The 22,174-nt window shown below is 40.5% G+C and overlaps 1 protein-coding gene across 1 annotated transcript in view; it reads left to right on the top strand.

Annotated features, from left to right (window-relative positions):
- LOC126106811 (uncharacterized) overlaps positions 1–22,174 on the top strand; it is a 125,160-nt gene that overhangs the window by 45,537 nt on the left and 57,449 nt on the right. Inside the window, exons 6-7 of the mRNA XM_049913205.1 lie at positions 8,236–8,331; positions 20,716–20,817. Of these exons, the coding sequence (XP_049769162.1) occupies positions 8,236–8,331; positions 20,716–20,817 (198 nt within the window). The remainder of the gene's footprint in view (positions 1–8,235; positions 8,332–20,715; positions 20,818–22,174) is intronic.

Here is a 22,174-nt window from a genome sequence, read left to right as displayed (position 1 = left end):
CCAGACTAATCTTTAATAGTGAGGTGGACATTTTATCTGATATGTATAAAAAGGGTTGGAGGATAATTGTAGGATACAGGCACCTTTGTCTTAGGCTTTGGAGGGAGTGTCCTCCCACATAAGTTTACGGTCATGGTACACAACAGTGATGTATGACCCACCACCTATTAGATGCTTCATATGTTTCCCTTTGGGCAAATGTCATTCCCCTCCACTCTGGATTCAAAATGAGGCAACTGTGGACGATCACTGCACGAGATAATCATTGCAGACATCCACCTTTGCGTGTCAGGTGTGCACAATGTGAGCATCCACATTTGCCAGTTTGCTCTGTTTTTGAGAAAGAACAGACCTCCAGGGATACAAATCTATTGACTTTGTCGTACGTTGAGGCACGGAAGAAGTACGAATGCCTACATCGTATGGATAAAACTATCAATTACGCTAACATCGTGACTATTGTACCCCACCACCCGTACCTTGACCTTCCGTGAACCAGATCTCCCACAACCCTCTCCTCTGGTTCCTGCGGTACCTTCTTCAGGAACCACTTCCTGTTTTTGGCTTCTTCTCAAGCATCTACCAGAGCCTGGTCTCCCTCGTGGAATACCTCTCCCCCTCAATCCGCTGACTGGATGCTTGAAGCCAAACAGTGGCTTAAGCAGCCATAGCTGTGGGTCCCAGGGCTGACTGCTCATCTGTCACTGCACTCGGTGCAGATAGCCCCTCAAGTGAACCTTGTCCACCAAAGGCTATGAAGGAAAAGAATAATAGTCGGGATGAGGCTCCTGGTGCCACCGGAGAAGCCAGATCCTTCCAGTCAGATTTTGAGCTGATATTTGTGGTTGTGGTTCCATCCCACAGGTGACAGGCAGTGACCTGACCCTTTCGTGCCTGACCTGGTCACCAATGACCTAAGTGTTCGGCAGAATTGTAATGGGTACTACAGTCACCTGCCAGAACACCAGACTTCTTTGCTCTTAAGCACTTTCCGTTGCTCTCTGATAAATGCACTTCATTGGTGACCATTCTCCAATGCTCCATGGTTATTGCTGGTCCTGATAAGGCATGTGGAGGAGTCTGTGATTAGATCCATACTTAAATCATTGGTGAATAGATTCCACTTCATACCTTGTTGGGGGCAATAGTGATGCAAGTGCAGATGACTTCAGCTATTACCATTAACATTTACGTATCTCCAAGCAGGCCGCTTATGTTGAATTGACCACATTAATCCAACAACTTTTCTGCTGCTTGGGACTTCAGTGCACACCCTCCCTGTGGGGAGGACCACGTCTGGTACGGGCCTTCTAATTGACTAGCTTCTCACAGACGATTATTTATGCCTCCTCAAAGATGGTTCTCCTATCCACTTCAGTGCTACCCACAGCACCTTTACAGCTATCGATTTAACGCTCTTTTCCTCGAATCTTGTAATGTCACTGTACTGGTCACTACATGAAATCCTTTGTAATGTACCCACTTTCTGATGATTATATTGTTTCCATGTCACCACCAGACTGACTACCCTTTGGGCACTTAAGTGCTAGCTGGTCTCTGTATGTCAGTGCTGTTACATAGCTTCCTCTGTGGGATTGTACTGAATAAGTTGTGAGAGGCATATCGGATGAGATCATCCATGCCACTAGAACTGAATTTTCCCTATCTACGTGTACCCCTCCCCTCCCCTTCCCTCCAACATAAGTTGATTCTGTGGTGGACTAGACATTGCAATAGCTATTCAGTATCACTTATAAGCCCTGCACTGATTCAAATGACATCTTTCACAGACTAACCTCATTGCTTTTAAGCAACTTCATACTTACACTCACTGTCTAATCAAATGCAGTAAGAAGGAATTCTGGGAGCACTTTATCTGCTCTTGGGGATGTATGCATCTTCATCTCAGGTATGACCAAGTTCCGTGGTCTTATGGGCCGCCAGTGTGTTAAAGCTTTTCCAGGTCTTGTCTGACAGGGTGGTCTTTGTATGGGTTCATCAGTTCTTGCAAAATACCTTGTGGCCCACTTTCTGACAGCATCAGTGTCCCCTTCATATGTGGCTACCCCCTCTACAGCAGAAGTGACAAGTTGAATACGTTTCCGTATGTTTCACTCCCCACCAAGCTGAATTCTGTAATGAACCCTTTACAGACTGAGAACTACTTTGGGCTCTTGCCTTGGTCCACGACACAGCCCCTGGCCTCAATCAAATTTGCAGTCAAATAAACAAGCAGCTGAATGTTTCCTGAACTCAACATCTCCTCAGGGTCTTCAACTAGCATTGACTCAAAGGTGCCTTCCTCTTGTAATGGCAAGACAGCGTAATTGTCCCAATCCTTAAGCTAGGCAAGAACCAAACATTTCTAGATAGTTGCTGGCCAAATACTCTGACAAACATACTTTGTAAGCTGCTGATGATTGCCTGCAGATTATGCTGGAGCTTTTTGTCCTATCATCATGGTTTCAGAGGAGACGATCCACAACTGACTATTTCCTTAGGTTGGGAACAGCAAAATGAGATGGTTTTTCTAAACATAAACTCCTCTTGGCAGTCTTTCTTGACCCACTCAAGGCATATGACATGTATCATTACATTTTACTTATCCTCTATGACTGGGGCTTGCCAGGCCAACTACAGATTTTGATTAGTCAGTCTTTATCCCACTGGTTCTGGGTTAGTCGGCACCTCACTCAGCTCCCCACGGATCCAAGAGAATGGTGCCCACTGGGGCTCTGTTGAGTCTCTCTTCCTCATCACTAACAATGGGCTAGTGACCACTGTTGGAATGCTGGTCACTCATGTTGTATGTCTATGATTTTTCCATTTGGTTTAGCCCCACTCAGCAGAGCAACCACTTCTGATTGCCAGCTCTGAGGTGCCGTCTGGCAGGCCTCTGCATTGGAATTTTTTGCCCACAGTTTCCAGTTCTGTCCTACAGAAACATGGCTTGTGCCTCACTGCCATTGTACCAGTCCATTCTGTTCAAGAACTTTACTTATGTACCCAGCACATGGACATTGTAGCGCAGTCCCATTTCTTGGGCCTCCTTTTGTTAGAAAGCTGACCTGGCTGCTCCATACTCGTCTCCGGAAGAGTAGCTGCATGCGTAAGCTTAATGATTTCTGCTTCCTTGTGCACACATCTCGGGGTGTGGATTGTGGTACTCTAACCTGTGACAGGTGTGAAAATTACCGAACTATCAGTTTAATAAGTAACAGCTGCAAAATACTAATGTGAATTCTTTACAGACAAATGGAAAAACTAGTAGAAGCCAACCTAGGAGAAGATCAGCTTTGATTCCGTAGAAATATTGGAACACGTGAGGCAATACTGACCCCACGACTTATCTTAGAAGCTAGATTAAGGAAAGGCAAACCTACGTTTCTAGCATCTGTAGACTTGGAGAAAGCTTTTGGCAATGTTGACTGGAATACTCTTTCAAATTCTGAAGGTGGCAGGGGTAAAATACAGGGAGTGAAAGGCTATTTACAATTTGTACAGAAACCAGATGGCAGTTATAAGAGTCGAGGGGCATGAAAGGGAAGCAGCGGTTGGGAAGGGAGTAAGACAGGGTTGTAGCCTCTCTTCGATGTTATTCAATCTGTATATTGAGCAAGCAGTAAAGGAAACAAAAGAAAAGTTCGGAGTAGGTATTAAAATCCATGGAAAGAAATCAAATCTTTGAGGTTCGCCGATGACATTGTAATTCTGTCAGAGACAGCAAAGGACTTGGAAGAGCAGTTGAACGGAATGGACAGTGTCTTGAAAGGAGGATATAAGATGAACATCAACAAAAGCAAAACGTGGATAATGGTATGTAGTCGAATTAAGTCGGGTGATGCCGAGGGAATTAGATTAGGAAATGACACTTAAAGTAGTAAAGGAGTTTTGCTATTTGGGGAGCAAAATAACTGATGATGGTCGAAGTAGGGAGGATATAAAATATAGACTGGCAATGGGAAGGAAAGCGTTTCTGAAAAAGAGAAATTTAACATCGAGTATAGATTTAAGTGTCAAGAAGTCGTTTCTGAAAGTATTTGTATGGAGTGTAGCCATTTATCAAAGTGAAACATGGAAGATAAATAGTTTAGACAAGAAGAGAATAGAAGCTTTCGAAATGTTGTGCTACAGAAGAATGCCGAAGATTAGATGGGTAGATCACACAACTAATGAGGAGGTGTTGAATAGGATTGGGGAGAAGAGAAGTTTGTGGCACAACTTGACTAGAAGAAGGGATTGGTTGGTAGGACACGTTCTGAGGCATCAAGGGATCACAAATTTAGTATTGGAGGGCAGCATAGAGGGTAAAAATCATAGAGGGAGACAGATGAATACACCATGCAGATTCAGAGGGATGTAGGTTGCAGTAGGTATTGGGAGATGAAGCAGCTCGCACAGGATAGAGTAGCATGGAGAGCTGCATCAAACCAGTCTCAGGACTGAAGACAACAACAACAACAACCTGTGTTTACTGGGCCACAATTTCCTCCCTGATTATAGTTCTAAAACAGTCGGATCTGGTCCACTGCTGTGGTGTGTGTGTATGGCCTCTGGTGCTTTCCAGATTAGTCCCATAGACACTCTTGCCAAATCAGATATCTTCCCCCTTCAGATTAAATGGTCTCCTGTGCAATAGTCATTTGACCGTTTCCATATTGTCCGATGCATTCCATTCTCTTTACACACAAGGGGTGTCGTTCTGATGCCTGCAGAGAATGGGACTACCAGTTGGAATTGCCTTGCTTCCCTCTGCCAAGATTTTCACCTCCCCTCCATGGATTCTAGACTCTGTTTCCTCGCACACTACCCCTGGCTCAGAGGCCAGGGATTAGGATGTGATCTCCTCAAAGGTCCTAAAGTCACTTTCACCTCAGTGATCTTTTGACACCTGTTACATCCAATTCTTGAAGGCTCGGGGTAGTACCATCTTTTATACAGACAGCTCTAAAACTGCGGATCAGACAGGATATGCTGTATATACCCTGACTGTATGGAACACCATTCGCTGCTGGGAACAATTAGTATGTTTATTGCACAGCTGACTGCTGGTGGAAGACCCCCTCCATTTTATTCACTGGGCATCCATTGACCGTGTTTTAATGTGTACTGATTCAGTGAGCAGTCTCAAAGATATTGACCAATGCTATTCTTGCAGACCTTTGTTCTACCTGCTCAGTTGTCATTATCTGGTTCGCAAATAAGAGTATCCCTGGGAGCCAACAAGTGAGTATCCCCAGGGAACCAACAGGCTGGCTGTTTAGTTACTCGCTTCCTGTCTGCATTGCCAACACCAGATGCAAATTAGCAGGTGTGCGAAAGATGTCTACTCATTTGGAAATGGAACGACATCTTGTGGGTTACTGTCAAATCTAATAAACTCTGTACAATTGAGGAGACTATTGCAGCATGGTGCTCTTCTTTCTGCTTTCCTGGAAGGAATCCAGTCCTGTCGTCTCTGCATTGGTTGTACTGGGTTAACCCGTAGTCTTCTTCTGTTTGCTGAACCACCCCACACCCTGATTGTGAAGCTTTAGACAGTACCTCATATCTTGGTAGAATGCCCTCTTCTTTTGGCTCTCTGTGCTGAGTATGGACTTCTGGACCCATTACCTCTAATATTGGCATATGATTCACAGACAGTTGAACTGGTTGTCTGTTTTCTCCGTGAAAGTGGCTTTTATTCTCAATTATAAGGTTTTAATCTACCTCTGGAGCAGGAAAAGGGTGGTAGGGATGGGGTGTCTCCCACTGTGCTAGATCTGGGGGTCCCCCACCTTAATTCGTTGATTGGGCTATTCTTTCATCCCTATTTTTCTCTTTCATAATTACTTCTATATTCAGTTTTCCTCCTTTCTGCTGCACAGAATTTTTTATTCCAGTTGTTGTGTTTTGTCAAGTAGTGGATGCTCTTGACTGTAATGGGTCAAGGGTGTGACAGTTGTCACAAGAAAATTTCCTGTTGCATGTAGAGCCTCGGGGATGCCTACCTGCTGGCTTCCCCACCCCCTTTATCTTGTTTTTATTATTGACAGTACAAAAGATGTCCATTGCATTTTTAGTCTTCTCACATTTACTGTTATGGATCTCTAGATCAAAAAACATTCTTGATTGGTGTCTCTACCACAATTCTTGCATTGAGGGATGATGACCTTGCTGTTTGCTCTATAAACCCCCCCCCCCCCCCCCCCCACACACACACACAAAATTAACCAACCAACCAACCAACCCAAATGTCATAAAGTGAACACAGGATGCAGAACTTGTCCTCACTGGTGTGTTGTTGGACTGCTCCTTTGCTGTATTATAGTTTTTATGGCATCTACAGGGTGGTTATAATTAAACTTTTGCTACTTGAGCCAGTGTAGATGTAAAACTGTCTGCTATAAGAGTACCCGACTGTATAGGAATGATGTTCAGGCTGTGCACGACAGGGTTTGCGTGATTATTAGTGTTAGTGTTGTGACTCGCCATTAGGCACTGATATTGGTACAGTGACATAGGACTGCAACTAGACCATTGGTGTACAATAGTTGCATACAGTTGACACAGGTCTAGACGTCGTGGTGGTGGTGGTGGTGGTGGTGGTGGTGGTGGTGGTGGTGAGCACCACGTCAGCACGTGTAAAAGTTCCCAGTCTTTCCATGTCAAGTCTCGTCACATCTCAAATGATGATGAGATGATGATAACAACAAAGTCATCCAGTCCCCAGGTGGAGAAAATCCCAAACCTGGCTGAGAATCGAACCCAGGATCCCATGATCCAGAGGCATCAATGCTAGCCTCTAGACCACGAGCAGTGGACAGACAAGGTGAGCAAGGTTATATTCATAAAATGGTTTTATCAAAACATCAATAGTGCTGCTGCTCTTTGCACTTATCGATGCATTAATGGGACACAGAGGTGTCCTCTTTCCACTCTGTCATTGAAGAACGTGACTGGGAAGTTCGAATTAACTGGCAGTTAGGAATTGGCTCCTGGGAAAGGCTGGCAGCCAATTGCACCACAAGTTTACTGTTGCCATGTATGAGAATGCTGGATGCAATGTGCAATCTTAGAATAATGTAGGAGCTGTCATGACAGCTGACCATTCCATGGTCCACTATTCAAAAAGTGCTACAAACAATTAGATTTGGTATCAGCGTTGTTGTGGATGCAGATGGTAGTCACATTGACAAACATTTGTAACCCGGAATGTAAGTGTGGTATGCAATTAACAGATGTTACACATGAATGTGGAAATTAAAGTGCTCTGTTACAGTTTTTTTTCTTTCTCTTCCTTCCACAAAGTCTCAATGTCATGTAATAATTTTTCCCGTAAGTAGGGAAAGTTTAATCATAACTGCCCTGTACTACACACGGTTAGGTGCTGGTGGCAAATAAAGTCTATCCTCAGTCTCATGGGCGTGTGGTTGTTGCGGTAATGGTTGGTTCTGATTTGTGGATTGACAATGGTAAGCAAATCACTCATACACACTCTAACTTAAGCACAAGCCTTGAAAAAATGCAGATTTAACATCATATTGCATAGGACTAATTCTTGTTGCTCAGTGCTTATTACAAAGTCTGGCCAAAGCAGTAACCATACTTTTCTAGTGATTTTTTTTTTGGAAGGGTGGGCAGGGGGGGTGTGGGGGGAGGCAGGAGGAAATTTGTGGAGTTCATAGATATAGCTACAGTTTCAAATGGCTTACAGTGAAACAAAATTCAGAAGCTAAGATCAAGCTGTTGGTATTACAAAAAAAACTTCCATCAAAATATGTGAAGCTTCCTTGATTTTTGAGTCAACAACAAAGATTTTGATGTGAAGGTAGTGAAGAGCTAGCATCTCACAGTACACAGCTTGGCTGTCAATCTGAAGAACTTTTCAGAGGACTGATAGCAGTCATCTTATTTGGAGTTCAGTGGAGGTTGTAAGTCAGACTGTCAGTTCTGTGGTGAGATCTGCAAAATGGAGACTGTTCAGTCATTGTGTCAAAATGGTAATCAGGTGTGTGACATGGATTGTGCACTGTTGTAAAATTCCTACCCCTATTGCTCATCATCCCCATGACTGTGCTGTAATTAAATTCATAAAGAAGCTGATATTTAGGCTCAGACATTATGTTGTCATCAAACACTTCACAAAGATATGCTGGAAAGCCTATGGAAATAAATTATTAAACCACTAGATGTGACAAGTGGTAAATGAGTATTTTATAGTAAAACACTAAATATAATACTTTCCTCATGCAGGTTAGCAACAGAAGATGAATTGCAGCAGGAGATAGCAGCAGTAGCTGAAGCAGGCAGTAATGAGTTACGGAATTACAATGAAAGTGGAGCTGACGGGTAAGATATTTTTCACCATTACAGGGGTTGAGATACACTGTGGTCACAAACCCAATATTAACAATTTTACCAAACATGCAATATTAGAAATAAAATGAAGTAATGGTATTACTGTTCAACAACATTAATTTGCTAATGTAAACCTTCCAACATTTCATTGTGTAGTAAGCAACTTGGTGCAGTGTTCTGTGGGAACTAAGACCACCCAGGACATATTAAATTAAAACTGAAAGTTTTGAGTAAATAATTTATCCTCTGTCCAATGAAATATTTGGACGAGTGTTTCTTGTGAACAAATAAATATTAAATGATATGAATATAATAGAGGGAAACATTCCACGTGGGAAAAATATATCTCAAAAGAAAGATGATGAGACTTACCAAACAAAAGCGCTGGCAGGTCGATAGACACACAAACAAACACAAACATACACACAAAATTCTAGCTTTCACAACCAACGGTTGCCTCGTCAGGAAAGAGGGAAGGAGAGGGAAAGACAAAAGGATTTGGGTTCTAAGGGAGAGGGTAAGGAGTCATTCCAATCCCAGGAGCGGAAAGACTTACCTTAGGGGGAAAAAAGGACAGGTATACACTCGCGCGCGCGCAATTTACAAATGTCTGCTTGTGTCTGTGTATATGCAGATGGATATATATATATGTGTGTGTGTGTGTGTGTGTGTGTGTGTGTGTGTGTGTGTGTGTGTGTGTGTGTGTGTGTGTATGCGAGTGTATACCTGTCCTTTTTTCCCCCTAAGGTAAGTCTTTCCGCTCCTGGGATTGGAATGACTCCTTACCCTCTCCCTTAAAACCCAAATCCTTTTGTCTTTCCCTCTCCTTCCCTCTTTCCTGACAAGGCAACTGTTGGTTGTGAAAGCTAGAATTTTGTGTGTATGTTTGTTTGTGTTTGTTTGTGTGTCTATCGACCTGCCAGCGCTTTTGTTTGGTAAGTCTCATCATCTTTCTTTTTAGATATAATAAATATTAAATGTATCAGCTGTAGCTTCCATGTGAAGTTTATATTCTAAGACATATGCATTGTTTGTTGAAGATAAGGTAACTGACATTAGTTCATAATCTTTAAACAATGGTTCATTCATCCATTCTTTCATTTTACTCTGTACATTCCATCAAGGGGAACCTTCAGCAATCTTGACTCAACTATAAAAGTAGTTAGAAGCTGCACTGATGAACTATTGTTCAGCTGCTGTAATCTAAATGTGCATAAATTTAATTATCAAGAAAGCTGTATTTTGAAAAGTCTGCTTTATAGTTCCATTAAACTGTAGTATGTATTGAAACATAGGAGCCATCTTTTTATTCAAAAGTGATCACTTTTAATCGCATTCATATTGTATCAGTGCAGATTATAAATAACATGAATGTTTTGTATTGTCCTGAAATCTGGTGGTATCAAAGACATTGTTTTTCAACTCTGAAAGTCACAAAGAATTTTAAAATAAAAGGGCAGGATGCAAATTTCTCAGTTTGCCAGTAGGACTGCTGTTAAGCTTATGTTCTTTATCCAGTATTTTTCCAATAAATATCTTTCAACACTGAAGTGAGAGTGTGGAGAAATCAAACATACCCACTTCTGGCTGCCACCTTTCCCTTATGGCTAGACTCAGTTTTCTGACAACAAATACCTTTAGATGTGGGAGTAGGTCTGTTAGTGCCAGATATGAGTAGGGCAGATGGTTCAACTATTGATCAGAGTATTGCCAGATGAAGATATTGCCCGACTGGGACTCTAGATATGAATCCTATGGATTATGCCTGGAAAAAATTGCAACCAGTAAGTTTGTACTACTGGAATGTGACCAGCCAGGTGCATTCATTGACAAAACTGTTTAGACATTGTTTTGCTGTAATTTTCAGGTGATACCTACAGAATGATCATATTTGCTGTCTTGTTCCTTCTTTATAATCTCATTGCCCCCAACTTCTTCCCCTGCTGCCTATTACTGGTAAGGGTCATGAATGCTGGATACTGGGAGTGAACTAGAGCCCACTCTGCATTTCTGCTTACCCTGTCAAGTGAGTTGCTCTCGGGTGACATTAACACTTTGGTTGGCTGACTGTTGGACCCTACATGTTAAGGGGCCCCCACCAGCTCCACCACACACTTGATATTAATTATTACGCAGTTCTGAGTATTGAGCAGTAATATTGACGGTCTGAGAGCTGTTTTGCTGGTTTGCCCAATGTATTGGATGAGCAAATGGCAATAAAAATGTTGTCACTCAACTCTATGTACTGTACAGTTAATAGTAGTATTGTGCAATAAAAACAGTGCCTCCTAAGTCGGAGAGAAATTAAATTTACTCTGAATGTGTTTCTACCAAGACCAGAAAAAGTACTCCTTGTAAGAAAAATTCCAGGACAGGTCTTTTTAAAATAGAACATTGCAATTACCAGGTAATGATTGTAGCTCCTATCAAAGTAGTCCCCCTGGCTATCTATACAGTGTCACCAACGTTTCTGGAGGTCTTACAAGCAAGCAGGGAAATTTTCAACTGCAATGCTTATAAGTTTGTCGCAGATCATTGGAGGTCTGCGATATCTTGATGTGAACCTTTCCCTTGTCGCTTTATCATTCACAGGAACAAAAATAGTTAGGCGAGAGGTCAGGTGAATATGGCAGATGTGGAGTGGCAATAATAGAATGTCTGGCTAGATAATTGGTAATAGATTAGTATGGTGTCCTAGGATTGTCATGCAGTAAGAACCAGCCCTGAGAATGCCACAAATCAGGGTGGCGATGTCGAATTGCTTGTCTGAAACATTAGTCTTTCCTCTTTCTATTCATCTGTTAGTGTGTGAGGGATGAGTTTTGACTTGAGTTCCATTTCCCTAAGTCTTTGCATAAAATATTATGACACATACCATGACTCAAATTAAGTTGTTGTATAACAAGTGTCGCTACATGCCAATCTTGTTGCAATATCTACCTTGCACACTTCATTGGTATGTGCTGTAGACAGGTGACCATCTCCAGGATAATCTTGCACAGAAACTGTCTTCACAAAACCTTTTATGCCACTCAAAAACACGGCTTCTTGAAAGAACTGCACTGCATATGATTGCTTAATTATTGTCCATGCTTCACTAAGGGTTTTTCCCCGAGCTTAATGCAGAACTTAATGTTCACTTTTTGCTCACGATCAGCATCCATTGTCACTAAAATTACTATGCCAAGAATCCAAACAGTTGCAAAGCACAGCCCTGCCATCTAGTGAGTTTACATGGAAACGTGGCCAAGGTCATTTAGGACACACGCACACACACACACACACACACACACACACACACACACACACACACACACACCAGTTAACATAAAAGCATTTGTTCCTTTTAGTATTGCAAACTCAGAAATAAGAGATCTGTCTTGGAATTTTTCTGGCTGGGAGTAAATGACAAAAGATTGAGGTGTGAGCTGGATGATGTATGCTGATGAGCCAAAACATTATGACCACCGACCACTGTGATGTTGGGTGCTGCCAGGTGGAGTTGGGGCACGTGATGCCATAATAAAAGTATGTAAGTGGAGCACACGCACAAAGGGGTGTAACCCTAGTGAAGTTATGGGCTGCGAATGGGGAAATCCATTGAGATAAGCGACTTTCATAAAGGGCAGATTATTACAGAGCGCCTGTAAACAAGTATCTTGAAAACAGTACAGCTGATCAAATATTTATGTACTACTGTCATGAGCATCTACAAAAAGATGCACGAGGACAGTGAAACTACCACCAGGTACTAAATGGTTGGACGTCCACAACTGTTCACAGAATGTGGGGTTCGGAGGCTTGTCTGCTCTGTAAAGTAAGATAGATGGTGACCTGTGGCGTCTCTGCGCAAGCAGCACAATGCTACAGACAAGTGTTTCAGAGCACACCGTTCATTGTACATCACTGAACATGGAGCTCTGCAGCAGACCCAATGACACTGTCAATTAAGATTGCACTGGGCAGGGGACCGTTAGTAGTAGACTATCGATCAATGGAAATATCGGCTGCTCTGGTGAATCTCAGTTCTGCTACACTAGGTGGATGGTCATCTCCACAAACAACTTAGAGATGAACAGCAGCTTGAAATGTGCAGCAGACCAAGGACGTAGACTGGTAGGAACAGTATGAATGCTATGGGAGACATTCTCCTGCACTTGCATGGGACCTGTGGTGGTAATCGGACATGCTGACAGTTCAGACCACATGCATCCTTTCATACTTGCGGTGTTCCCAGACACTGTACAGCTGTCCATGTGTCAGAGCCAGAACTGTGCTACAATGGGTTGAGGAGCATTTTAGTGAACTCGTATTGAGGTCTTGGTGATGAAATTCGCCTGATGTAAATCATATGGAACCCATCTGGGTCACTATTGGGCACAATCACTGCGTACACAAATCGGTGGCATGTTATTTATGTCAGTTACGTGACCTGTGGATAGACATCCAATCCCACATACCTCCACAAACCTACCGACAAACTGTTAGATCCCTGATATGCAGAATCAGTGATGTATTTCATTCCAAAGATGGGTAAACAAGCTATTAAGCAGGTAGTTATGTTTTGATTCATCAGTGTATATTAAAGCATGATGTGGTACTGTGACAAAATTCTGATTCTCAAGAAAATGCCAGGTATCTTGTTACCCAGAATACTGGAGGAAACTGAAGATCATGTTGTCATAGGGAGATCTGGTTCTAAACTTGACCCTTCCTTGTTGAGCTATCTACCTCTTGACAAATGGTTTATCTAGGAATTGCCTCATGTCACAATGGCAATATGATGGTGCACTGTCTTGTTGAAGCATCAGCTTCTTCTACTTTGTGCAGTTAGTGATTCCCACCTATCACTATTCCTTGAAAAAAGAATGTCCCTGAAAGTCTGCTAACACATACTACACCATACTGATAACCCCGGATGATTAACAGCTTGTTGTTCCTTAACATAATGGTTTTCTCTTGCCCAGTACACACAGCTGTGACTACTAATGATTTGATTGTTTAAATGTTGCCTCATGAGACTAATGATACCAATCAACTGTTCATTATTGCAAATTATGTGCAGATCTTCATTCATTGTGTGAAACAGTCTGATAATGTAGGATTTCCAGTTTGTATCCTTTAAAATGTGAACATTTGATTTCGTTACACACAATTCACATGCAGCTTGCTGTGTGGACTTCTTTGGGGATCTTGAGAAAGCCTGTACCACTGTGTCCATTTCTATTTTATCTGTTGCCGATTTCCTCCTGTCTCACTATCCCTTCTACAGATCACGTACTCTTCCTTTCCTCTCAAACTTCTCACATACTTTCCTTCATTATGATAGTCCTACAGTATCAAATTCTGTCTGCCATCATCTCTATTCTTTCACATTTTCGCATTTGCAACAACACTTTGAAACTGACTTCCTTTGCTCCAAGGAAAATTTTAAAGCCATGTTGTTGTTTATATGTGGTTAGTGGAAACTGAAAATAAACAAAAGAAAAACAAATGAACTGCTACACAAACTGGCCACGAGAGAACCATGTAATCTCACTTGGATCAGGTTATCATTAAAGTGAACTGTTATTGCACAAAAACTTTGCGTGAGAAAGGCCCCTTCACTGAGAGTGAGGTCATTATCTCAGTTGATCAGGTTGTCTGCTGGCCTTATCTTAACAGCTTCATTAAAGAGAGAATTCCAAAATGATGTGGTCTGTCTTAGCATTTCAGTTTGTTCATATTGTCACATAGGTGTAATTAGATGAATGATGAACACTAACGTCTCTTAATGAAGGTTTATTCTGCACCTGCACATACGAGAGTGCAGAGTGAACTGCCTCTGGCCAGAATACGTACAGTATATATGCAGCTACAGAACATTCCAGTACAGTGATTCTTGACATTTGTGGATACTTCCAGAATGTACTCGAACCGAATATAGAAATTAAAATTGTACAGTCCACGCGGGTTTGCAACTCGTGACCCTCCATGCAACAGTTTACTAACGTAACCACTACACCATGGAACTACTCAGCTTCTTCTGTGACAATATTTCAAAGTTCCTTGCAGCTATGCAGTGCTCCACAATGTCAGGTTTTGTGGGTTGATCCATCTGGACAGTCTGCTCGATGTGTGCACCCCCACCATCAAATTACCATGAAGGCAGAAAATGGTGCCCTCCCTCTTTCGATGTTCTGGTAGAGCACATAGTGTACTTGCATGTCTGCAGCTGACAGCATCCTTCAGTGTGTGCCACATACACTTGACCTCAGGGTTGGTGCAGTATTGGCAGAGGGTGCAGGCAAAGTGAGCAGACACACAATGAAGTGTGTGGCAGTAGCATACCTCTTGAACACAGGCAAAGTATCAAATAAAATCAGCTTGAAGTAAAATTGTTTTCTCCGTCCACCTCGGAAAACTTGAGCACTGTTAAGTATGATGAATGACAATTTTGGGCCCAGGAAACTGTGTTGAAACATTTTTAATTCCCTCCATTGATTTAATTTAGCAGTTTTGATCTTAACTGGAATGTGGTCTTACTTTTTTATGTCACTTTACAAGGAGAGAAAATAAAAGCCAAAATGCGAACTGGCAACATACTGCAGTATCAGATGCCAGGAACAGTAAGTGGGGTACTATTAGGAGTGAGACAGTCCCATCACAGACCTATGTTTCAGTCCTGCATACTTGAAGTCCAGTTGCACATATTTGACCTGTTAACCTTACCTGTTCAGCAGCTGTTCATATGCTGTGCTCCCATAGGTGAAATCTGATTACTCTTTTATAGGACAACACTCCAGGAGAGATTGGTACACCATGAAAAATCATAATGTATTGCTGAAGCCCTGTGTCCTCCAGCTTGGCTGTGGATGAAACATTTGTCCAAGTTAAAACTGCACTGATCAGAATTTGTGGGGCTTACACAACTGAAAACTACCACCAATTGTTAAAGCAATTGTGCTTCCAACAAAATAGTTACTTGTATTTAAGATGTCATTGTCTGTTACTGCTATCTGCCACTCAAATTCTGCTTTCTGTCACATGGGAGTTAGAAATGTTAGTTTTGAAGCTGCTGACAATGAGTTGTAAGATACAGTGGCAGCCAGAAAGCCATCAGCAATAATCTATTGAAAACTTGTATAATATCCTAATAGATAATTAACATTGTCCAAATTACGGACATTAGTTTCAGTGATAGTGCATTTTGCAATTTAAGCTTTGTCAAAGTCTGCAAAATATTGTCACCATGAAAATGTACTGTACCACTACCAATTAAAAGGTCTTCCTGTGCATGTGTACCTAAACATTGCTAAACTTAAACTGAGCAAAGACAAAGCTTATTGCACAAGTGGATGAAGCTGCACTTAGACACACATCCTACACTGGCCAACACCCTATGTGTGTGTCAGAAAATTGTATGTCATGTCCCACTTCTGCCTTAGCTATAGTGATGTGCCTGTCAGTCCCCACTGTATTAATATTTTACCTTCCTATAAACAGTGTCCTACATTGGTACTTCCAGTGGAGATAGCTACATAACAATACTAGAAATAATTTTCAATAAGTTAACTCATCCAAAAGTACATAAGAGGTCTGTTCAAAAAATTCCAAAACATTTGTAATTTCATGCCAATGGTGTTAGAACAAAATGTAGTTGGCAGCCCTGCACATGCCTGTGTTTAATGTGTAACTGCTGGAAGTTTCATTGTTGTATATCTGTTAGTTCTTTTTCAGCACTGTATTGAGTAGAACATTTCCAGTTTGTCCTGCATGAATTCATCCACAGACTAATAACACTTCAGTGTCAATACCTCATAGTTTTCTTTTTTGTGAACCTAAATTCATCTGCATCAACTTGTTCCCTTTCAATTTATTACAAATTTTCATTCTCATGTATTGAGGTCCCTGGGCATACAGTCTGAGGCAGGGGGTGAGGAGCATAAAATTTTCTTTGTTTCTGGTATCATGCGAATGGACAAAATGGTTTCCCTCAAATAATTCATTTCTGGTGTACAAAAATATAATAATCTCATACATGTATAAGGATGGCAGAGTTAATATTTTAGTTTTCTAAAAAACGGTCGACATGATTCTTTGTGATTTGCAGTGCACATATTTCGTATGATTTTTCTGTATTTTTAGTATCTGCACTAAGTTTGTTGAGTTACCCCAAAAAAACAATACCATACCTAACAATAGATTCGAAGTAGCTTGTATATGCTACTTTTTGTGTGTCCATGTCAGTTGCAGTTGACAATATTTGCATTGCAAATGCAAAGCTGCTCAGTTTGTTTGCCAGGTATTCAATGTGTGCCTGGCAGCTCAAATTTTTATCTACATTTAAACCTAAGAATTTGACAGTCAACTTCTTCTATACCTTGGTTGTTAATCTGCTAACATTTTGACCGTTTGGTTCTGAACTGCATCATGTGAGTCGTAGATATGTTTAGATTCAGCCCATTTAGCTGAAACAAAGTTTCTAAGGTACTGAGGGTACCGATCAAAGATCTGGGAATTTTTTCTGAGTCCTGATCTTCAACTAAGTCAAAAGTATCATCTGCAAACAGAACTGACGGGGAGCTGATATTTAATGGTAAGTCATTAACATAAAAGAGAAATAGGACTGGGCCTAATATGGAGCCTTGTGGAACACCCTGAGATATTTTTTCCAGTCAGAAAAAATGCGCCATTTGAAGAAATGCTAACTCTTTGCTTTCTGTTGGATAAGTAGGAGTTAAGCCATTGTAGGGCACTGCCACTAATGCCGTACTTTTCAAGTTTGTAAACAAGCAATGCATGGTTTACGGAATTAAATGCCTTTGTGAGGTCGCAGAAAATTCCTGCCACCTTATTTCTCTTGTCTAATGATGTGCTTATTTTCTCAATGAAACTGTTTGCTGCATCGATGGTGTTTTTACCTTGCTGAAAACCAAATTGATTGATTAGAATAACAGAACACTTTGCAGTAAAGTTTTGGATTTGTGCAACAGCAAGTTTTTCAAATATCTTAGTTAGTACTGGTAGAATGGAGATAGGATGATAATTTCCCATGATCTCTCTTGCTCCCTTCTTGAAGAGTGGTTTGATCTCAGCATATTTCAGTACCTCTGGGAAACAGCCCTCTTCAAAACATTGATTTATTATCTGAGCTAGTGGGTTTGCAATTTTATTGTGTACCACTTTAATAACTTTGGTGGGCATTCCATCCCAACCTGCAGATTTTTTGTTTCTCAATGTTAGAATAGCATTTTCTACATCCTCCACAGAAACTTTTGAGAGTTTTGGTAAAGTTTTCAGAGTTTTTGCCTAGGCCAAAGGGATTTACTTTGCTGTGATAATCTGTTACATCTACATCAGACTTTGCTACATTAATTATTAATTCATTAAAGTACTCTGGTATTTGAGTTGGATTTACAATAGTATTTCCTTAAATGTCAACATTTGAAATTTCTTTGTTACAGGCTTTAACACCTAACTCCGATTTAATGACGGACCACACAGCCTTTGTCTTATTTTTATGATTTAAAATTAGCCTGTTATTTGCCAGTTGTTTTGCTGCCTTGACAACTCTTTTAAATATGGTTTTATAGAGTTAAACATATTAAATGAAATATCTTTATTATATTTTAGTTTTCTGTGCAGTTGCCTTTTCCTTACACTGGAAATTTTTATGCCCTGGGTAATCCACTTAAATGTATTTGTTATTTTACTGCTGCAGAGTCTAGGTGGAAATGTTTCATTAAAGTCTCCAAGGAAACTGTTTAGGAATTTCTCAAAGTTTTCGTCACTTGAGTTACAGTAATCAAAAGGCCATGTTTTATCTATTAGCTTCTCACTAAATGTTAGCAAGTTTTCTTTGCTAAAGTTCCTGCTCATATGGGTTCTCATACGTGAAATGCTCCTGTCTGTGGCAGCTCAATTAACAATGCACAAGGATCTGAAATACCTAGATCTAGACAAAATTTATACACATCTTCATATACATAATCAGTTAGAACATTGTCAATACATGTTGCTGATTGCCCATTTTGTCTGATAGATTCAAAGAAATTCAGTTTGAAACCATATTTCTTTACTAAGTCAGTGAAACTTGACGCATGGCTACTATCACATGTGATATCAATATTAAAATCAGCAGCTATTACAACTTTCTTTTTTTCTCTGCAAAGGTCTTCTAGCATAATTTGAAGCTTAGATAAGAATAGTTCTGTTGTTGATGTCCCTGGAATTCTGTATATTGAGATCATTATAACATTTGCTAGTGAGTCCACTATTTCTACACAACAGCTCTCGAACACACATTCTTCATTTAAATAATTAAGAGTTAAAGGAGAAATGCATCTACATTAAATTTTGCGTGAAACTCGAGAAAACCTTTACAGATACACACCAAATGATGCAGGAAGCCTATGGTGAATGGTGCTAAAGTCATACTCAATGTTATGAATGGTTCACACAGTTCGAAAATGGTGAGACAGAAGTAAGACAAGTTCAAAATGCCCTTTGATGTCTACTAATAATGCTCATGCAGGGACGTCAACAAAATTGTGATTGCCAGTCAAAGACTGACTGTCAGAGAGATTGCAGAAGAATGTTACATTTCAGTTGGATCATGTCATGAAATCCTGACTCTGCATCTTGGAATGCATTGTGTTGTTACAAACTTTGTCCCACGGCTCATGAGTCAAGACCAAAAAACCTTCACCTTGTGATCTGTTAACAGCATTTGGATCATACAGATGAGTGAGATGTTCCTTAAGAGAATCATAACTGGTGAGGAAATGTGGGCCTAAGGTTATGCAGTCTTCACAACATGTCAGGAAAGATTCTCAAAGATGTAAAAAAGCTCATCAGGTCCGGTCAAAGCCATGCTGATGGTTTTTTTCACTTTTAAGGATTAGTTCATCATGAATTCATGGCACAGGGAAAAACTGTTAATTGATAGTACTATAGGGATGTGTTGCGATGCCTGTGAGAAAATGTGTGAAGGAAACTGCCTGAAATGTGGTGAGCCAATACATGGCTCTGGCATTACGAAAATGCACCCACACATTCATCCCTGTTGGTATGTGGCTATTGCACAAAAACAAAATCACTGTGCTGCCTCATCCTGCATACTCTCTTTGGACTTTTTAGTTTCCAAAGTTTAAAGCCCCATTTAAAGAATGAAAATTTGCAACAATAGATCAGATGAAAGAAAATTCAGATGGCCCTTCACACAACTGCAGGTGGTATACCGAGAATGCTTCTAGAAGTGGAAGCAGCATTGGGAGTGGTGTATCAATTGTGGAAGAGAGTATTTCAAAGGAAATCGTGCACAATAAGTAAAAGGTAAGCATAGAAAAATTTTGTAGACAAAGTTCTGGAATTTTTTGAACAGAACTTTGTGACAGGGTTTCCTTTCCAGAGCACAACACTCTGGGATGTGTCCACCAGTTCTGTCCCTGTAGACTGCATCAGACTTTCTGTTCTTGCCCGTGTTGTATTCTTAAACCAGGCTTCCAGACTTTCCAATGTCACATTCTGAATCTCATGACAACTTGACATTTTTGGGAATTCTGTTGCATGCTGGTTGCAGCCTTTGCCCACTACTATCTATTCTGATTATAATACTTGAATCAAATTCTGAGTATCTTACGATCCCAAGCTGAGATAATTCATTCTGTCTCTGCAAGGTACATACTGGATGATCTTGGTTTGCATAAGATGGATCTCTGCCGTATATCTTGCAGTTGTAGTGTCATTAATCTGTCAGACTGACAGTACTGTGTGGGACCAGTGTATTTGCATGTGTGTCATGCAGCCTTAAAACAGACAAGGTAATCTGCTATTGCAGGGCACTACCTTGGTACCTTTCATCACATGGAATATAACAAGATATTCTGATGTGCACTTCAAACTACTGGGGTAATCTTATTAAAGAGGGAGTTACAATTAGTGAGTGACCTTAAAAATAGACAAAGCTTTTAGCTTAAATGCTGCTTGAACTCCTACTGTCACTAGTCAAATGGTAGGACAGAGTTAAAGCTATTTGTATAACTATTGCAAATTAATATTCTGTATTGACACTGTTGGACTCTGGCCATGTTTGGTCATGTAGTGGTGCTGCCAACTGGGGATTTAAATTTCCCTACTCAGTGCTCTACCATTGCTTCTGTGCCTCAGATGACGGGATGTGCACCTGTCTAAATAAGTCACCTGGCTGCGTTCCTGTACATTGTTTAAGCATTCCATCCACTGGGAGAAACTAGTTTCACATTACTATTTTGCTGTTTGTGTGCTTCAGTCAGCTTTCTGAAATTGTTACTGAGGAAGTGGAATCAGTGTGTTGTTTGTAAATAGTTACCTGAACTCTAAAGGATTCTTTTTCCATTAATTTCACTGTTTCAGGTTGCCGGTGGATGAAAATGTGGAGCAACATGATCAAGTACCTGTTCCTTGTCAACAATTTAGATTCACGTACTTGGATCCTAATGCTCCAGAATTTCATGGGTAATGTATCTGAAAAATGTAACACTTTTCAATTTAAGATGTGTGCTACAGATACATTGGTTTTTGTTTTCTCACTGAACTGCAAAAATTAATTTTCAAATTGTTACTTAACCCTTCAGTGACCAAATTATTTCCATTAGTTGTAGACTTTTTATGAACACTTCATTGGTCTAAGGAACCATTCATAAAATCATAGTTTAAATCTTAAAAGTGAGAGTTTAGCCTAAGAGTATAAAAAAATTAGTGGGAACTATTGTTCCCATTGAACTCTGGAGTAGCTTCTCTTGCTAATTTAAAAAAAATGTATATCCTTTTTTTTAGTACAAAAAGCATGTTAAACATAACATTTATATTAGTATTTGTTCATATCGTCCTTAGAGTTCACTAAGGTGATGTACTATGGAACTTAGAGAAGCATGGTGCTACACACAAAGGTACCCGACAGTTGCTGCACATTAGTTTTGTTCTTTTCTTTGTTCTTGGTGCTACATTGGCTGCATCTTGTGTTTGTTGTACCTTTTGTGGGCAAATGAGTTCAAACTTTCTCCAGACAAACTTAATCTGGCACTTGAGACCTGTCTCCTTTCTGGTGTTTGAAAATGAACAGGCCTTCCTCTTCGCTTATGACCTGAGATTCCAGAGATAAGCTGCCTCGCCAAGTGCAATCTAAATGTTAGCTGGTCTGCTTCTGTCTTCTGTAGCTTCCCCATAATGTAGGAATTGACAGCTGCCAAATCTACAAGAAAGAAAAACAGTCTGTGCCACCACTTCCGTGAACGATAGCCTACAGCATACCGTTCACGCAGGTGATCAAATCTATCCACTCCTCCCATTATTTTATTATACTCTGCCACAGCCAATGGGCAGAATACTTACTTCACTTCTGCTTCCATCTTTGTTTCTTCTCAAAACAGTTGTAATGTGTTTGGATTGTGGTAATTTGATAGTATACAAACAGGTTTGCTATCCTGCCACTTCACTGCAGCAACACATTACCTGACAGAAAATTCGAATTCTCCCCTGCTAAGTCTAGAATTTTTTTTCAGCATATCTGTGAAGTATTTGGTGACTCAAAATCAGCATCAGAGTCAGCATCGATATCTGAATCTTCTACATCTTCTGGTAAAGCATACAAAATTCTGAAAACATCTTCTGCCATCAGTCCAGGTATTCTAAACAATAAGAAACAAACAATAACTACAATGCCAATTATGCAGCCATATGCATTGCACTTCACCCAACTTCAGTGGGAAAATAATCCCCACTAACTTACCTTGTAATATTTACATAATTTTCAGTCAAATCCAGAAAATATACACGAATACTATCTCCCTCACAAATGTAAAAGTAGATAAAT

The sequence above is a fragment of the Schistocerca cancellata genome, chromosome 10 (assembly GCF_023864275.1).
Source record: "Schistocerca cancellata isolate TAMUIC-IGC-003103 chromosome 10, iqSchCanc2.1, whole genome shotgun sequence".
Lineage (NCBI taxonomy): Eukaryota > Metazoa > Arthropoda > Insecta > Orthoptera > Acrididae > Schistocerca > Schistocerca cancellata.
The sequence above is the reverse complement of the archived record's forward strand: the minus strand, read 5'-3'. Positions and strand labels throughout refer to the sequence as shown.